The following is an 18,951-nucleotide window of genomic DNA, read 5'->3' as shown; positions in this document are numbered from 1 at the left end:
ATAAAATAGAGGTTTAACTAGCCTGTGTATTTACCTACCAGTTGCCAAATGGGGGGGAACTAGGGGAATATTTAATTACTAAAGGTTGTCTCAAGCGAAGTCTAAATTAAACATTGCATCTTGAAGTAATTTGTCACAAAGAGGCAAAAGCCTGGCAAAGAAGTCACAGATTGTGGCTAAAATACAATCAATAAAACTTACAAAACTACCAGACTAGAGAGGTTTCCAAAAGCATAGTCTGGTATGTGATGAATTTTATTCAGTGCCAGCGTCATCGCTTGTAGTGCCGGTAAACTTCTAAAAGCTTGGACAGGAATTTCTGTCAAAGAATTATCGTCTAGCCACAGGTGTCTAAGGGAGACCAAACCACTGAAGCAGTTGGGGGGCACATAGTTGATGTGGTTGGCATCCAGACGTCTAGGAGAAAAAGAAATAGAAAAAATTGATTCTGAGAAAAGAACAGTGAATTCACACAATGGATATAAGAAGTTATCATTAAGAACGCAACCCCAAAGGAAGGACACAGGTTGCCACATCGGTTTTCATTTCCTGGAGATTCTACGTTTCCGTCTTGTTCGCAACCTAATCCCTGAGACCTCACATCATGTTCACAATTCTTCTAGTTAGCTGGATCACCGCAGTGAGCTCTCCATTGGAGCCACCAGTTCACTGAAAGCACAGGCTGATCATTTTTGAACAGAGCCTCTCTGTGGACTGAGCATGAATTGTTTTTCCTCTGCCAATCATTTCAAGTATGGAATAAAAAAAGGTATAAGAAACGCAATAAGAGTTTCTCTTTCAGAATCTGTAAATCACTAAATTGTGGAGTTGAAAGGTGATTTGGCTTTCCATGTACTGTGTACCCATTTTAAAAGCCAAAAATAAAACTCATTCCTGAGTCTTTTTTACCCTCTTACCTCTTGTTAAACACTGGTTATTCCAATGATTCCCATGAGCACTGAAATTAGTATTTTTTAGCAGCAGAGAAAAATATTTTTTAAATAGAGATCAATGTTGCTAACATATTTATTTTGAGAAATAAGTTATTAAAAACACTTCAGTTGCTGTAGAGCCAACAGAGGGAGCTCAACTGCACGTTGTACTGCCCTTCTCGGGATTCTACAGGTGAAAAACTTGCTCTTACACTTGTGTAAAGAAATAGTAAATCTACTGATCCTTTAGCAGACATGAGGTTTTAAACAGGCACTAAAAATATGCCACATTTTCACTGGCTTTTACTTTTGTTCTTTTTTCATTGTGATGTTTTCAAGGAAACATTTAAAAATGTGCTTCAGATTTCTGAAACTTCATGAAACATCAAGATGGTGATCTGAACTCTGATATGTTTTTTCTTACTTCTGATGTGTTGCAGTGACTTGTACTTTGTTCGCAACGTAAAAGCCTTTCTCCAGAACTTTTGCTGAAGATGTCTGCAGAGAAGAGTAATTAAGCGAATGCTGAAATAAAAATGAACTTACATAGAAGTTTGAAAACATCACAAAAGAGCAGACGCACCCACGGTACAAAGTAATTCTGTACAACCTAAATTCAGTCTATTTGAGAGAAACGTAATACACTTTGTGGCTGGCATAGTAATCTCTTTATTTAAAGCTGCTTTTTCATTTACAGTCATGTAAAATGTCAGGTCCATTTTATCTCCTGCTCTATGCTGCTTCTACCTACTGCATGAGAACAAATAATGAATGCTAAGGCTCTGTGCCAGACTGGCAAATAACTGAGACAAGGTCAGTTGGAACAAATTTATAAAGTTCAGTGTCAAAGCCCTTGTACAATTAAATTTTCAATATAATAACTGACATGGCAGGCAGCAGAGACAGAGCTTCCAAAATAACTCAAGGGTCTGTCAACAAATGGGTGAGGCTGGAAATGTTTAGAAATACTCATGCTGTACCTCCCCTATTCCCCAGGCAACAACCATGCTATGCCTGTGTTTTCAAATAAGGTATAATTTGAATGAGTAGATGAGGTTTCTTTGTGTTTGGTTAGAAGTAAATTTCTTCCCTGTGTGATGCTGGTATGTAAACTAAGAAGTTACAGTTGCATTAGTTTGACAGTTACACTGATTAAAGAATGGAAGCTTTATTCAGCCTAAATGTGTTACTGTGTTACAGCTGACATCTTGTTCCACATGAAGCCTGAGCTTGCAGCTTTGACTTCTCTGTTGACTCCAAATGTGTTGCTCTCAGAATCCTTGGCTGCACGGTGAAGCCATGTTGTTGTCAGTTGTCTATGTGTGATCCTATGGCTAAAATGGCAATACTGCTATAGTCTTCAGTGCAATCAGGATTTTTACCTTACCCATATTTAGTAGCAAAACTACAGGACTGATTTTGTTCATAGGTCAAGTTTCCACCACTGGTTATATAAATAAAATATACAACATAAAAGGAAAAATAGGATTGCAGCAATATAAATGAGATTCTGGGTAGCTGGATTATTGCTTAAATAAACTTTGTAAGAAAATAAGAAACTACAATGATTTGTGCTGTAAGCTCTGTAACTGGCTTACATACCCTAAAAGTGCTCTTGAGAAGTACTACCTCAAATGTTCTTTTGTTATCTAATCTTTTTAAAATTCCCAAGTACCATTTTCGTAACTGCAGATATTAAAAGTTTCAGTAATGGCTATGTTTCCTATCATACTGTAGGTAATGTACACTGATGTAAAAAGCATTGATCAAAATCATCGTTTTCAGCCAATTGTTTTACACGTGTTGATCAAAGTTTTGGCACTTTAAGAACTAAAGCCATTAACTCACAAACATGACCCTATTTATAATTTAAAATATATAGATAACACGTGGGGAGTTTGAAAGCTGCTATTATATTCCAGAGAGAGCCAATTTAGAACACAAATGCTTGATCTCTTCTGATACGCAGCATATGAGTTAGACAGCCAGTATGAAATTCATCATGAGCTCACTTAAAATGTCCAAACCTTTCAAAGTAAATGCTTGAGCCATGCGGACCGTATCCCACTCTTGCTTCCCGTGACATAATGTGAATTTTATGACGATATGCATTATAATTTACACAAAGATATTATTCATATAGAATTTCGAAGATGACTAAGTTATTGGCACTCTGAAACAGGTGAAGGTAGATGTTTGAAAAAGATTTGATTCATATTTGTTTTGATCGACTCAACATAGTTTTAAGCCACTGTTTTTCTGTTTTAAGCCACTGCTTTTCTGTAGAGCCCAATAAAAATGCTTTCCTTCCTGATGTATGAATAATCTGGCTTCTAAGGGAATATATATTTCTTCCTTTTTCTGAGTCTTTCTCTCAAGAGCGAGCCCAGCTACAACCTGGATGTACCTACTGATCATGACATTTGTTAATGCCTTGTGGGTGCATCTTGCTCATGAGTTCAAGGTCAAATCAAATGCTAGATATGAGTCGAGGAGGCAAAGTTCTCCCAAGTCAGACTGTTGACGCACTCGCCTGAAACACTTGCTATGGTCTCTTTGCTAGCATCATCTGTGTTTTAACCTACTGAATCACTCGAAACATTGCAGGGACTGAGTAAAGTGTGATGGCCTTTGTCCCTCCTGCTCTTTTCCTGTAGTAGGCTGTTGTTGCAGTTGATGGTAAACTTTTTTTGGTTTTCACATTTGCTGTGGCCTCTAGGAAGCAGCTGTGGCCTGATGTGTGCAAGGGCCAGTCGGAAAGAATTATCTCTTGATGCCTCTGAACTAGACATCTATTGCATGAGTTGCCTCTTCTTTCAAGGAGGGACCCTGAAGAGATATCACAAAGGGACTGGAGTGGAAATAAGCCACAAAGATACATAAAGACAAGGATAATATGTTTTTTCCTCGCACTCAAGTTTAAAATAGGACAAGTAACATCAAAGGAAAAGGGGATTATCTGCAATAGGTAGAGGAGGCAAGCAAGTGAGAGCGCATGAGGACTGATTTCAAGGACAACAGAACCTTCTTCCTCTCCTGACCTCGTTCTGCTACGTGAGGAGCAGCAGACAAGCTGCTTGTTGCAAGGTCCGGGGCAATGATGAAAAGTAGTTGAGGGTGGGACCTGTCTGGGGATGGCATACGAGAGAATATGGATGGGGTCATCATGCTCAGCCCCACCGTCTTCGCTAGCTTGTGCTGGTCTCTCCACAGATCAGTTCTCAGCAGTTTGTTTATATGAATTGCGCTAAAGCCCAATTTAAAGAACAGCAACAGTGACATCAAAACTGGCTCTGAAAAGCGGATGTAACGAAAATATAGCTGTCTATTGTGAGTTTGGTTTTCAAGCATGGCCCTTTAAGCAGGATATCCCCTTCACTCCACAGGGGGAAATGCTAGGACTATTGTAAAAGCATAATTACAACACGCCAGCACGGCAGTTTCCACATCTCACTTTCAGCTCTGGCCTTCTACAGACCTGTATAGGACTGATACAAAGAACTCTGTGCAGTAAGAGTAAGATAAAACAAGATAAACAAAAAAAGTCACAGTTCTGGAGCATTTTTTCCTGTCCCACTGTTTAGCTTTACATGACTGGGAGTTTTCTGCAGCTGAGAGTTTCACTCCTTAGTGTTTCTCTTCACATCCAAATATGTTGTTCAGGTTATTTTGATAAATAACCTGCATTTGAGACGGCAGCCTGGAATACTAGTCAAATGACAGTGTCTTAGGGTAAAGCATAAACAGCTTGTTGCAATGTTATTTTCATACTAAGATCAGCTCTGACACTGGGTAATCTGAATCCCCAAAGGTGGGAAAAAGTGGGGCCAGCAGGAGTTGCTGGGTTATCCTAGGACTCTGGCTGAATACCCAGATCAGAAGTCCATGCCTAACCTAGTGTGCCTAGGAACCATTACGTGTGCCTAGGAACGCTCCGAGGTCCTGCGGCCAGGTGGCTTGGAGTGGCCCACATTACACTAGCGACCTCTCTTGGCCTCCCTAACGAGGTGGCTGTGTGCAATGGTCACTCTGAATGGTCCTGGGGGCATGTGAACTGCCAAATGACCCTGGGGAACAGTTCAGGTAAACATTAGTTGGCACAGGTCAAAAGTGTGCCAGGGACCCTGCTGACAGCGCAGCACTACAGACGGTCACGGCCGGTCCTGGGAGCACTCCTAAGCACTCTTTGTTTTGCTGGACTGGCTGTAGCAACAGCGTGTCATTTTATAGTGCCTTGCAGGATCTCCCCTGAAACCTAGTGTCAGCTCCCCGCCTCGTTTACCATTCCCAGGATAGCTGCTCCTCTTCCCACATGCAGAGTACGTGTATTCTGGGGGGGCTCAGACAGGCAGGAAGATTTTTGCTCTGTGGTTCCAACGTTCAGAAATTTGTCTGTCCCTTACAGACAAACACGATACAAATTTTAACTCTTATGAAACTGCTCAGAAGACAGAAAAGAAGTCAGATGCCTCTTAGCTTCTCTTGGATGAATCAGAACATCTCTCAGTGGTCTGGAATCGCTGAGAGATCAGTCTATTTGCACCCCACTTTGGGAACAATCTGACCCTGAGGTGGGTTGAACAACGGATTGCACCCAAGTGAAATTGTGGCAGAGAGAGCTTAGCAATCCTTGCACCTTGTCTTCCTCCCAGCTGCCTGTGAAGCTGGAAGAGCATCTGCAACTGAGAAGGGTGGTCCAACGCTGTATTAGTGCTCCATGTTTCAGCTCCTCTTCTGGTGTCTAATGTGCCCCAGGGCTCTAACAGTTCAAAGGGACAGACAAGCAATAAAATAAGGAGACTGTAATACTGAATTTTGAGACATCTTTGCATATGTGTACTGATGCATGCCTGGGTACACACAACCCCGGTTTAAACTGTGGAAAATTCCTCCTCAGGGAGTTTGTGGGCAACTGCTGAACTACTAGGCTTCCTAAGAAGGATAATGCCTTCTGCAGGTTTCATGATCATGGGATATGACATGGAAAAATCATAGCTAAAGCTCTTTTCCTTTGCTAAAGCTCTTTTCATGGAAAACAATTCTCTTGGGAAAATGTGCTTTCCAAGTAATTTTATCTTTACAGGAAAGTGTTGATTTTTAACCAAAAATCAGGATTATTAGCACAAGCATCAAACTGAGGGGAAAAAAGTAGTTTAAGGTTATTATTTCTGAAAAAGTCCTTTTTTATTTTAAGATTGGATTGGAAGCATTTTGGAAGTTTATTCTATGGAAGCCTTCAGTTGTTTGTTCTGATGCAGAATGATAACTTCTCCTGAAACATCAAATCTTTGCAAGGCTAGAGAGAAGGAGATGAAAATTCCATTTTATGGCGTGCTCCATCCAGGCAATAGCTAAGAATGGCCTAGACTATTTCCAGGTAACCCGTGCCACCTTCATGTGCTCCACGTATACCAAAATATCTTAAAAATAAAACGTTAGTGTTTTAAAATTCCGTTAGGCAATTTGAAACAAATTTCACTGGCACTACTTTCACATCTTCCTACCTGTAAAATCAAATTCGTTTGCTACAGTAAATCCAACTTTGCAGGTTTCAAGGGAGAAAAGATGGTTTATCAACTGTTTCCAGCTCTTTGGAAGAGGGGCTATCTTGGATTCTGCCCTGTTTTCTAATCTTAAAGTAAAAGTCCTCTCAAATTTTACAAGAATGAAAGCAGGTGATGTGCATTTCTGTAAAGTTCTTGCTTTTAAATGTCCTCAATGACTGGTTGGGTATGGACAGTGACATCCTACTCTATGTGTTCTTGATCTTGACTGTTTCTGCGTCTGACAAAGCAAGAGTAAAAGCTGCTCATTAACAATGATGTCTAAACAAGAAAATAAACAGGGGAGTGAAGTTTCATCTGTAGTATTCACTGTGAAGTGTTGTATTACAATAGACCAATTAAAGAAGAGCAGAAGGTTTGCTTCTCCATCAGCAATGTTAATTACACTTTCCTTCTTTGTTTAGTAACATTTACAAATGGAGATCTGCAAATCAGTTCCTCCTAACAAAAAAATTGTTTGTGTTAACGCTTTCAGGGAACAAACACAAGTATTCAGCACACAAGTATTATTACACCTTGGTTGAGAAAGAGGAAGGAGCTTTGCTCATCCTTGCAACACATTAGTTCTTCTGGCTCTATGTACCACAGGCCATCTAACATCAACTAGTCTGTCTGCCAATATTGATATCTAGACTGTCATTTCTGAGCCTGGAGCAAAAGGATAAGGAAGGAATATCACCCAGAAGCACCTTTTTCTGCAAAAAATTTGTGATGAATTTGTATTATGAGTGATCATGGAAAATCTGTATGCGTGTGTACATACACACATGCATACAATTACATTTATATAAAAATGATTTTAACACAACCCTCTTCATATTCATTAAGGCAACAAGGCAGTTAGTATTACCAGTCCCTCTACCCTCTTTCTTGGGTAGTACAAAAGGGAGAGGTTTGAGTCCTGTCACCACTTTTTTTCTTTTTCTTTTTCTTGCAACTGTTCTAGCCTAAGGAAAAGGGTTAATGAGGCTTCCATGAATCATGTCAGGCTATATAGTTAAATGTAATAAATATAAGAACTTGCTGTCTTATAGAAAACGTGCCTTTGTGAAGGCTTTTAGCCTCTTAATTACGTTCTTGAAAAGACTCCTGTTATTTCAAAGGTTTCAAGAAATAATTCCTTTTGTAGATCAGAAACCAATGCAAGAGTCACCTTGTGAACAGAAAATTGCTAGACTGTATGAAACAAGAAATTGAATCTCTGCACACCTTTATCTGACAGGTACAATCCAATTTCAGCAAACAAAAGAACAATAGTTTTCCTCAAAGAGGTCTCTCTTGCCACTGATCCTCTTTCAGCTGATAGCAGCTTTTCTGTACAAACCCATATCATTCTATCTTGGGTCTGCTACACAGCTGTTTGAAGGCTTCTACTAGCCACTGCTTTTCTCCCTCTGTTTTGATTCTGTCACAGGATATCAGTCCTTTACACAGAGTACATAAACGACGGTTTACTTCTTCGGCTTCTTCCTCACCTCAGGGAAAGATATTTGCAACAAAGAATGAGCGTCGAGACCATCATTTTGTTTAGAAACTGTATTGAAAATTCAATAGTTTCTCTCAGAGCAACAAAGAAACTCTTGTTTGCTTGGCTTATCGTGTTTTGGTCCAGAATGTGTATAGAATGATGTGATCTCAGCAAGATTTTTTTGTTTGTTTAGCAGAAAGAAAATCTAATATAGTCACTAGACCAGCATTTTCTCATGACTTTTTTAAAAGATCAAAGGAAAGAACTGTAACCTCAAAAGTATACGGCTCAGATATTTCAGTCTATGTCTAGTCAATAAAGAAAAAAGGCACTTACCAAATAACAATTGTAAGATAATTAATTCTTAGGGTTGTTTCACCTTTAGGAACCTTAACAAACATTCTGTATATAAAGGAGATAAACACTGTTCAAGAAGGACATAAAAACCTGGTAGCTAACACCGTATGACGTGTGTGTGTGTGGTGGTAAGTTACACATAAATGACAATTTTGTTGGAAATCCATTCATTCAATTAAGTCTGTTCTTAAGACTTTGGCTGACTTGAACATATGTAAAAGAGGTTAACTGCCTGGCAGATCTCCTTTATACACACAAAAAAGAAGAGAACACATTCAGTGCAGTATGCTCCCCACTGATAGACACATCTCAACTCTGACCAGACTGGATAGCGTGGTATACACGCTCACTCTATCCTCGTTTTCGTCAGACTTTTATACCTGTGAGGCTGCTGATTAGCATATGCTGCAGGAACACTCTTTGTGACAGGTATTTGAACTTCTCTAATGACTTCCACATTAAGAGTTTGAAACTTTTAAGAAAAATAAGTACATTTCAAAATAATTCTGTGGAAGTATGAGGTAGCTAGGTAAATCATAGAGAAGAGTCAGCTAGCATTTTACTGCTTCCAAAGAAGCTGCATGCCTGTCTTCCATCATCTAGATATCTTGTGCTGCACATTCAAGACTAGCAGATACAAAAATAATAAGGACTACATTTTCTAAAGTATCAAGCAACAATGAAATTTTGCGGCTAATTTGGAAATAGAATCTATTGCATCCTGCATTGAGACAGCAAGAGCAATCTTGTGGATGCAAAGTGTTAACTGCAAGAGCTGCAGAAGGAATTCATGATATGGAATTGACCAAGTGATAAAATGGCAGATGGATTCCAGTGTAGATAAACGTAAAGCGATGCAGTTGGGGAAAAGGCAATCTCAACCTAATATGACGAACTCTTGAGTAGCTATTAACATGCCAGAAAGAGGTCTTTGGGTTGTAATAAATAAGTATGAAAACAACAACTCAGTGTCCAGTAATGGTTAAGAACATTAAACAAAACCAAGTTTGTGGAGTTAACAGGAAAGGAAAGAGAATAAAAGAATAAAAGAGAATAAAAAAAAAGCATCATCGTGCCATATTTATGGCATGCAAACACTTTCAACATTCTGCGCAAGTCTGATCTCCCCCTTGACTTATCTCAAATACAATATAAGAGAAGTGGGGAAAAAAGTTCCAAAAAGAGTGGCAAGAACGACTAGAAGAAAGGAATAGCTCCCACATACGAAACAATTCAACATCCTATGACTGAAAAACATGACTAACGGAGATATAATGGAGGTCTACAAAATATGGAGTACATCAACAAGGAACAGCAATTCACACCCCCCTCCTGATACTGCATTCAGCAAACACCACATGTGGTGGACAATTTAAAGTAAATAAAAGGAGGTACTTTATCACACTGCACAGAGTTAGCTGATCAGCAGATACACTGCCACAAAAAATCGTGGATGTTAAATGGGTTCAGAAGGCAATTGTTCCAACTCATGGACTGAAATCCTTCAAGAACTATTAAATACAAAGAAACCACTATTGGCTCAGTGAGTCCCTGAATGGAAATCTCTAGCAGCTCGGACAGGATACCAAGGAAGTATTATTGTATTCTCTACCTGACCTCTTACTTTCCTCAGGCATCTGCTGTTCAAGCCTGGATAATGGGCTAGGCCAGCTTTCAGCATGACTTGGTACAACCATTCTTGTGTTACAGGGCAGAAGCTCTTCAAAATAATTTCATTCATACTACTAAGCAGCCAATCCTCACTCCTGGTCTAGGAATTTTGGCAGAAGTTCTGTTAAAACTAAAGCTTGTGGACTGAGTCAGCAAGGCAGTCACGAAATATAAACATGGAGACCTGCCTGAAGCACGGACTATAATTAAGCATCCTCTAGTATACTTTGTTTCATGAGTTAATGGTGTTTTCAATGTTGCTGAAAAAGTTACACTAGATGAAATAACATTTAGGATTCTTCTCACGGGAAAGACCAGTGCTCTAGGGATCATACACTTCTTGACAGACAGAAAATATTGCAGGGCAAGGAGCATTTTCTCAGACTATGAACCAGCTTATAACACCGTAAAACAGCTGCCAATGTCACAAAGTTACTGGAATGAAATTAGCCTCTTCTGATGTTTACCTGTAAGTACAATTCTGAAGAAAAGCATCTCAAAGAGTTTAAACAAAAAGTTGGTTCAGCACATTAAGGAGGTAATTAATAGGTAATACATTATTGTTAGTACAAGGTTACAAGTTGATATATCAAGTATACTCACAGAGACTGGAGGCTGCGCAAATTCTGAAGTGCTTCAGCAGGAACCTGGTGTAGTTGGTTATTCTGCAGCATCCTACATTTAGAGTAACATGAAAACTAGGCCCAACACAGTAAAGATAATTATTTTCTAGTGTAAATTTTATTCCAAGCTTGCCTCCCTTTTTAATTTTGTTATACTTTGAGATTACAAACAAAGAAACAATCTACACAAATACTCCATTCCCCTGCTTCTTCAAAGCAAACAAGCAGCTGTAGCATACTAGCTTCATTAACAGCTACACACCAACTTTGAGCAGGATTTTCACAGCAGCGGAGGAAGTTAACAGAATAAATCCTATTCATTTTCAACAGGGCTCGAGCACCTAATTGCCTCCACTGATTCTGAAATTGTCATCCTCATGTATTGATTTCCTTTCCCTTCTGAAGTCCTTCAGTTTCTCATTCTGATACATATCTGAAGAACTGACTCTTGAAATTCGTAACTTAAGAAAATGCTACATACTTTTAACTGTATGAGGAGTTCATGATTTGGTTCTGAATGAAATTTTAGCTCTGTAAAGAGTGCTGAATTCTTCCCAATTAAATCAATTTTCTGAAAAGAAAAGTTGCTGGCAATAACACAACAAATCTCCTTTCTGAAGCTGTCACATAATTTAGCTTGTAAAGATTGAAAATAATTTTTCAGTCCAGTAACACCTTTTATTCCCTTAGAATATGATGCATCACTTTGCGAGGAGAGAGGTAGCTTCCATTTACACTGCCTAATATCCTTGTTTGGGTAAACTCCTACAAATATAAAAGGATTCTATCTGGGTAAAACTGAAAAAGCACATGCTGTCTTCTAAATGAGCCATACGTGACGGGACATTGCTAGCAGAATCATTTTTGGCAGGCCGAAAGCTCCTTAGGCCAACAAGAATTACAGCTGTGCCAGCTTAAGGGCAGATGGAACGGGAAGCTCTTCATATTTCTTTCTCACTTAGGTATCCTTGCCGTAGAGCTCTGTACACTCTTTCATTAGGATCTGGACTGGCTTGACATTGACTAAAAGGTTGACATTTTTGGTAGGAAAGCAATTTCTGTGATCTTTCCACAGGCAAAGATCCTCTCAAGTATAAACATAGTGAGATGTGGCCTGCTAATAATTTTTGTAACAATATGTGCAGTCTTATTATTCTAAATAATACAAGTTAAATACAAGTTTTAGGCATATGTTTGATAATTTATCTTGCAGTTATTATATCTGCAATGAACAAGATCTAGATATCAAGTAAGAACTGGATTTTAAATTACATACTACTCTATAACAATTAGTTTTTTCTCTTGCTCTCAATTAAAGGAAAGGGCAATTTACCCTCAATTTTATGTGATCATGAAAATTCCACTAAGGTTTTTAGACTTGAACTCAGAACTTATGAGTCAATTAAAGAAACTATTAACTGAATTTTTACCTTTGATATTGTACCGAGACATTTACTTAAGGATTTAGTTATTTTTAGAATGACATTAATGTTTTCAAACCTTTGTCTTTAAGATATTTTCTATATGAAAAAGCAAAAATTTAATGATGTTCATATTCATCTTCACTTCAACTGAACTGTTCTAAATGAAGCGATCACAATATGTAGTTTACTTGATCAAAACTCACTAGTTAATTAGTTCCCTGGAGCATTTAAGAAATCAGAAATATATCAAACAACACACAGTTTACTTACAGCACTTTAAGACTGAAAAGGCCAGCAAATGCTCCCTTAGGAATGTATGTCAAGCCATTTCCTGCAAGACGTCTGCAGAGTTTGAAAAAGGAAAAGAAAAAAAGAGTAAATACTTTTTCTCTTCATGTGGAATTAATTTGGTTGTTAGAAGTGCAACACAGCTATGTTTGAACAACTGATGCCAGAGGCAGTAGTTTAAGAACCTTGTTTTGTCATTAATACACTTTTAAAAGCAAAAAAAAGAGAAGCTCTTAACTGTACGGTTGATTTACTGGCAGCTGGTCTGCAGAGACAAAATGCAATTTCACTATAAAACAAGCTTATGGTTTAGGATGCACATCTAATCCTTCATACTGTTTTTTTTTTTTAAGGAGCAATCCCTGTAACTAAAATACAGATATAGTGACTACTATTAGCATTATCAGATTTAGAGGCACACAGTCTTGGAATTGTGCATATATGATTTCTGTGAACATTTAACTCAGTTGTGTGTTTAACTCGTTTGCACATGTTATCAAAATACATCCACATACTAATGACCACAGTTCATTTTACAGTAAGTGCACATAAAACTGCTGTACTGGTGGATTCATATTTTTACCTGTGAATAGATTTATCATGGGTTGGCAAAAAGTACAGCTGTTAAAATTTGTAGGGTTCTTTTCCCCCACTTCTATTGCATCTTCTTTCCTTCTCGGAAGGCCTCAAAGTATTTACAGACGTGGGTAAGTACAACAAATATCTTTTTCAAGTATGTTACTCTGCCAAAAAAGAAAGCATTCTCTAGGATTTGTGTCTAGGAGAGAGATTATATATTTAACGTGAAACAATAGCATTTGGATGTCCCCCATCAGTACAATCCTGGAGCGTCTTGCATTTAGCCTCCTTACATCCCAGTCCAGTGTGATACCTGCTTCACAGCAGGAAAACTGACTGGTAGGGGTCAGATTCCCAGTCAAGTTACTGTGTTAGCAAAGTCATACTGTCTGCTCTTAGCTGGCAACAAATATGGATTGACATGACTTGACTTAGATTTGCAGACCAAGTTAAGCCAAGTGGAATTACTTGATATTTCCCACCAGCTAAGATACTGCACATCAAAATTAGACAGTTACCGCAGACCAGCTGATGTGATGACAGAGCTGACATTTGATTTGGCATCTGCTCCCTAGGAAGACTAGCGGAACAGATCCACAAAACGCCTTAGGTGCTGAGTTGCCAGAGAGGAATCTACAGCACTGAAGTAGGCACCAGGGTTGGTTATACTGTTCATGGAGAAGACCAGGTGCTTGGAACTCCAATATGAAAGACCCAGAAATCTTTGGACCTTAAACCTTGTCTTCCTTTGTAGTTTAGTCGCCCCAGCTATTTCGGGAGAGGGGTCATGGGCACGTCTTCTTGAGATATTCCCCTTCATACAGAAAAAACAAGAGAGAAAAAAAAACTTGATTCTAGATCCCAGCTCCAAAGATTGTTGAGGCATTTTCAGTTTGTGGAAAGGGCCTTCCCTGTACACACCTGCCAAGTGATGTAACCTGCTACTCTTAGAAGGCAGCTCTTCCTCTGGTCAATGAATATAACTCTGTTCTGCAGAGAGGCTCAGCTTCAGACAGAACTGCCGAGCCTGTCTCTCACTTTGGAGTACTCTGGAGTCTGGTGTGCAGACATTTATCTGAGAATTGAACACGTGCATTTGAATTCCTGCAGGTAGGTGAAAGAATAAAACCTGGCTCAATCTTTCTCAAAGGCGAGCCATTCAAAGGCTGAGTGTATTTTACCTCAGACATGTGAAGGGCTTCTCCAACTTCAGCTTTCATTTTGAATTAAAATGGCAATGACCTTTGGGTTTTGGCTTGATCAGGTAGGTGTGTGCTAAGTTAGGCATGCCAGAGTGGGTCACCCAAAGTAAATGCCATCTTTAGATCACAGACTAGCAGCAGCTTCGGACCTGTCCAACGCTGATCTCAGTTTATAGTATGATTTTTTTAAAGAGACTAAAGACTGGTTCTCCCCGAAAACATCTGTTTTGGTCTGTTACTTTTACTGACACGACTGGACACGGGCTGAACCAGCAAGTGACATGTATGCAAAACTTGATTGGAAAAAGGTGTAGGTACAGGTAGTTAGGTTTTCGCTTTCAAATATAAGTGCCTGTTTTGAGTGCCACATGGAAAGCTTGATAAAGAGCAGGGAAATAAATTCGTATCTCCAAAGACTCTGGTTAGTGGTCTGTTAGTCCGCTATTCCTTTTTAAGAGTGGCTGACTTAGGGATAGATAAAAGGGATTTATGCTGCAGCAATTTTCATCATTGTCACAATTCAAACTGCCAAATACACTGCATGTTCATACCTCCTGTTCGAACTGGAATATTCTTTGTAGAAAGTGTTTAACTAAGAAAATCAGACCTGTTTAAGAGCTCCTGGAGAAGGAGTCGGGCAATTCCCAAGCATGCTCCTCCCTTTTCCAAATGTAGGACTGTGACAACTAAACTAGGACACTACGCAGCCTTAACGTTTTGTTTCAACGTTTTTGTTTCAGCTTCAGAGCACCACCATATCTCTCGGTGGTAAGCTACAGCTTAACGTTTGGAATTTTTTGGAAATGGATTGTCATAATAATTCTAAATACATTTTTACGGTTCCTGTAATATATACCTAATACATTTAGAAAGCGATAACTGTGCACAGGGACACACATATACCGGTATGTGGTACACACCTCACTGACATTCAGGGTGGTTTAATGGGATTGCACTGCACGAGGTTGTATTTGAACTGTTTTTTGATGGCTAAAACTCTTCCATGTAACTTTTTTCACTGCTTTCTTTTGTGGCCAGGTTTTCTGTCCAACTGTCTTCAGGAGAAGATCTGCCAGAGTACACTCTTGTCATTCAGATTGTAAGCTCCATTTTGATCTTCTGGCCACCCACAATATACCATGCTAAGAGCCTGATCCCTCAACATGGCCCCATTCCCAGCACCTTTCACAGGAATAACCAAAGCTGACAGACAGTTGTAAGTGAGGGATAAAGACTCATGTTCCTGAACTGTTCTAAATCACATTTTCCTTGGCACCAAAGCCAGGCTAATCACCTATACTCTTCCATGAGGCTACCTTTTGAGGCTACTTTCCCAGTCCTTTAGAATTCCAGTGATATTTGGCAAAATCATCAGTAATGATTCATTGGGCTCATTGGCTGAATCTTTCAATGCTCTTGAATGAAATTTAGCCGGCCAGTTCTTTAAGATATGCTGCAGAGCCAATTCAATTTGGCTTACTTGTCCCTGACCATTTCTAACGCCTTCCTTGTCTTTTTTTTTTCTTTTCTTTTCATACTATTACTGTGCTTCTCTCCTCACTCTTGGCATAGGGGGAAATCAACCTCTTTGTTGACACTACAGGTATCTGCCAAGTATCTATCAGGATTTACTCTTCTCCAGTTCAAGTGTTTCATTTTCCTTTACACTAAGCTATTTGAGAGAAGCTGCACAATACTTTTACTGAACTTTGGATGGACTCTGGGTAGTGATTTCAGTCTGCATGGGTAAATATCCCCTTCCCTGAACAGATGAGGATGGATATATTATCTGTCTCTACAGTCCAGTATTTAGTTAATGATTTCTGAGAGCAGGAATGAACTAGCTTGTTTATCGTGCTTACATAACTAAATGGCTGGCCTCTATTGTTTGGACAAGCTTTGAATTTCAAATTTTAGAAGTTATTTCTTTTATTTCTAACATTTCTGAGATTTATTATTTTAGAAATATTGCATTAAATAAACTCAAGCTCAGGTGTATCACATCTCTTTAACGAGAAGCTTAGGTATACAGTATTCCTGATTTTTTATTTTTGGAGCTATATTAATTTAGGACTAGATTTCCCCCATTAATCTTGCAGATTCAGACCCTAATCAACGGAGGCTGGAAGAGTTTATGGAGAAGTGTCACCATGTGCTTCCTTCAGTACCTGATACTTGCCACTGTTGGAGACAAGATACTGGGCAGTTTGTCTTAAGCACAAGCTAAGTTTCTATACTACTGCATATTTCCTTCTAAAAGATGTAAATAAGTGAGCTGACGGAAAAGTATGTTCCCACTATCCTTTCAAAGGGCAGCAGTTTATAAGATATGTTTCAAGGCTGTTCCGCTGAGCTGGCAATCTCAACCAATGTTGGAAAAGCTGCAGTGCTGCAAGTCAGATTTATGGACTACTGTCAGAACTAAGAGAACAGTCTGCTGTCTCCTTGGAGTACTCTTCATCTGTCCATCCCTTTTAAGTATTTTGACCTCTCTTGCAGAGTCACGACTCTGAGAAATGGTGATCACCTAGTCAGAGAAATGTTCCTAAAGACAGTACAGCTAATGAGACACCCACAGAAAGTTTTGAAAATGATTAGAAACTTTCTCTTGTTTTCCTTCTGTTGTTGCTCATGTATGAGGAGAACAGCTTTATACCTCAGAAAAAAGCAAATAAACAAAGCTGTATCTGAACATACTCAACTATTTCCATTACATTTCTAGTGGAAGAATTCTTCTCCACCTACTGAGAACTACATTGTCTGTGGATGCTTTCTACGACCAGGACAGACCTAGCCTGTTACCTAGCCTCTCCTCTTCACCTGCTGGGAAGGAAGGTGAACTTGAAACACTCTTACAAGTGTTTACTCTACAGCCAGCAAACTGTGGCATTTAATAAAGATAGCCCCACTTCTCCAGCACCAGCGTTAGAAACTCTGGTAAAACTAACCTAGTAAATCCTCATTGTTTGCAAAGAGACAGTGATAGCAACATATGGGTAGTGGCTGCTTTTCCTCATTGCTTGAGTAATATTTAGTCCAGCAAAGGCTGAACAAGCACCTATAAAGTGTATTTCAAAAACTGGTAGTACCAAACCTATACTGCTATACATAAAGGCAAGATAGTTGTGTCCTTGAGAAACAGCAAGCATTTAAATTCATTAATATTCATGCTATATTCTAACAGGAATAGCAGAACGGAATTTTCTTGATCAAGTTACTGAACAAATCTTCCAAGGTGCTGAAATGTAGGAGAAGAAAGGACATGACAGATCTTGGTATGGCTCAGCATATGGCTGGTATACATAAGCCGTGTAAGGAGTTAACTGTTTAAAAGTGAGAATCCAGTGATTGTAACTCTCGACTTCCGACCTATTTCAGAATCATCAGAATGAGCAGAATTTCACTACATACAAATTTATTATAAATATATTGCACTGTTGTTATTAGGCCTGTAAACTGTAATAGCAGTATCAGATTGAATGAATATGTTTCTAAGCTAGTGTCACTGCATGTCCTTTAGTACAGACTAGTACAGTCCTTTCAGTACAGACTTATACTTTGTTAAAGACCTCTCATCACTTGCGTTCAAGGCTAGTCCACACACTATTTGCTTATATGTATTGTAATATCCTATATAGGACTAATCTTGAGCGCAACTTGAAATCATCCTTCAGCTGTGCAAAGATATTGGGGCATTTCTACAAAAAGCTATCCCTGACCTACCGTCTTGCCTTTATTTCTCTTTTACTCCGCATTTTACCTCCATGCACTAACTGGTTTACTGATTTTACTTAAGGAATGTGAGCAAAGACTACATGTACCAAGACAATACTGTCATGGATTTGGCCATATATATCTCTCTATACGTTTAAAGATGAGTACTACATTACTGTCGCTAATGTTACAGTTTGACGAGTTTTATTTTTGCCTGTTTTCTCTCTAAAGACATGTTTCTTTCCTCATTTGCTACACTAGATACTGCAACAAATAAAATCTGCAGACTGAAAGCTAAAAAGGAATTGTATAGAAGAACTTAGAAACTGGTCAAAAGATTTTTGCTTTTCTGAACAGAAACTGAATGTACAAAAGGCCTGACACAGCAAGAAAGACCTACTAATTGGGACTGTTCTGCTGCTATGTGGTACTAATCTTGCTGAATTTGGTGCTAGAACATTAGTATACCGTTTAGGGATATTCAATAAAATTTGTATAAATTTGTATAAATGCGGACTGTTTCTTTTTTACTCGGGTAAAAATAAGAAAGAATATATAGATAATTCTGTTTTGTAATATAAAAAGTCTTTTCTGAAAGCCTGATCCTCCCCTCCACCTGCCATAATTGTTCTGAATAACTAATAAGGATATATTGTGAAATTTTAGTCCCACTGATGCCTGTGCAGAAAATTGGGTTGACACCAGTAGAGTCAGGACTCTCATCTGCATCATATCTCAGTACTGTACCTGCCAATAATTTATCTCTTCTTCTGGCAGAAGTAGTACCAATAGTACTAGTACCAATACTGTAATAAACATCTCCATTTCTAGTAAAGAAAGCAGTAGTTTGTGAAGGAACAAAGCGGAACTATAACACGAAAATATACTTTTTTTTCCTAAAATGACTTGTTCTGGGTATCAAAAATTGCCTCTGCACAAGGAAGAATTACTGATCTTGTATCTTTTGCTTCAGTTTTGTTTCCTGCCAGCCTTTACCAGAGATGCACACACATGCATATACACATATATTTCGTCTAACTAAATGAATGAATATACAGCCAATATATTATCTATCATCATAATTTTCTTCAGTTTACACATATATCTAGAAATAGATAACACAAAATGT

General features: G+C 38.7%; 1 protein-coding gene across 1 annotated transcript in view; it reads right to left on the bottom strand.

Moving 5' to 3' along the window:
* Positions 1-18,951, bottom strand: part of LGR5 (leucine rich repeat containing G protein-coupled receptor 5) — a 96,670-nt gene that overhangs the window by 31,607 nt on the left and 46,112 nt on the right. Inside the window, exons 3-5 of the mRNA XM_068935650.1 lie at positions 12,310-12,381; positions 10,596-10,667; positions 202-417 (exon numbers count right to left, since the gene is read on the bottom strand). Coding sequence (XP_068791751.1) covers positions 202-417; positions 10,596-10,667; positions 12,310-12,381 — 360 coding nt within the window. The remainder of the gene's footprint in view (positions 1-201; positions 418-10,595; positions 10,668-12,309; positions 12,382-18,951) is intronic.

This window comes from Struthio camelus, chromosome 1 (assembly GCF_040807025.1).
Source record: "Struthio camelus isolate bStrCam1 chromosome 1, bStrCam1.hap1, whole genome shotgun sequence".
Lineage (NCBI taxonomy): Eukaryota > Metazoa > Chordata > Aves > Struthioniformes > Struthionidae > Struthio > Struthio camelus.
The sequence above is the reverse complement of the archived record's forward strand: the minus strand, read 5'-3'. Positions and strand labels throughout refer to the sequence as shown.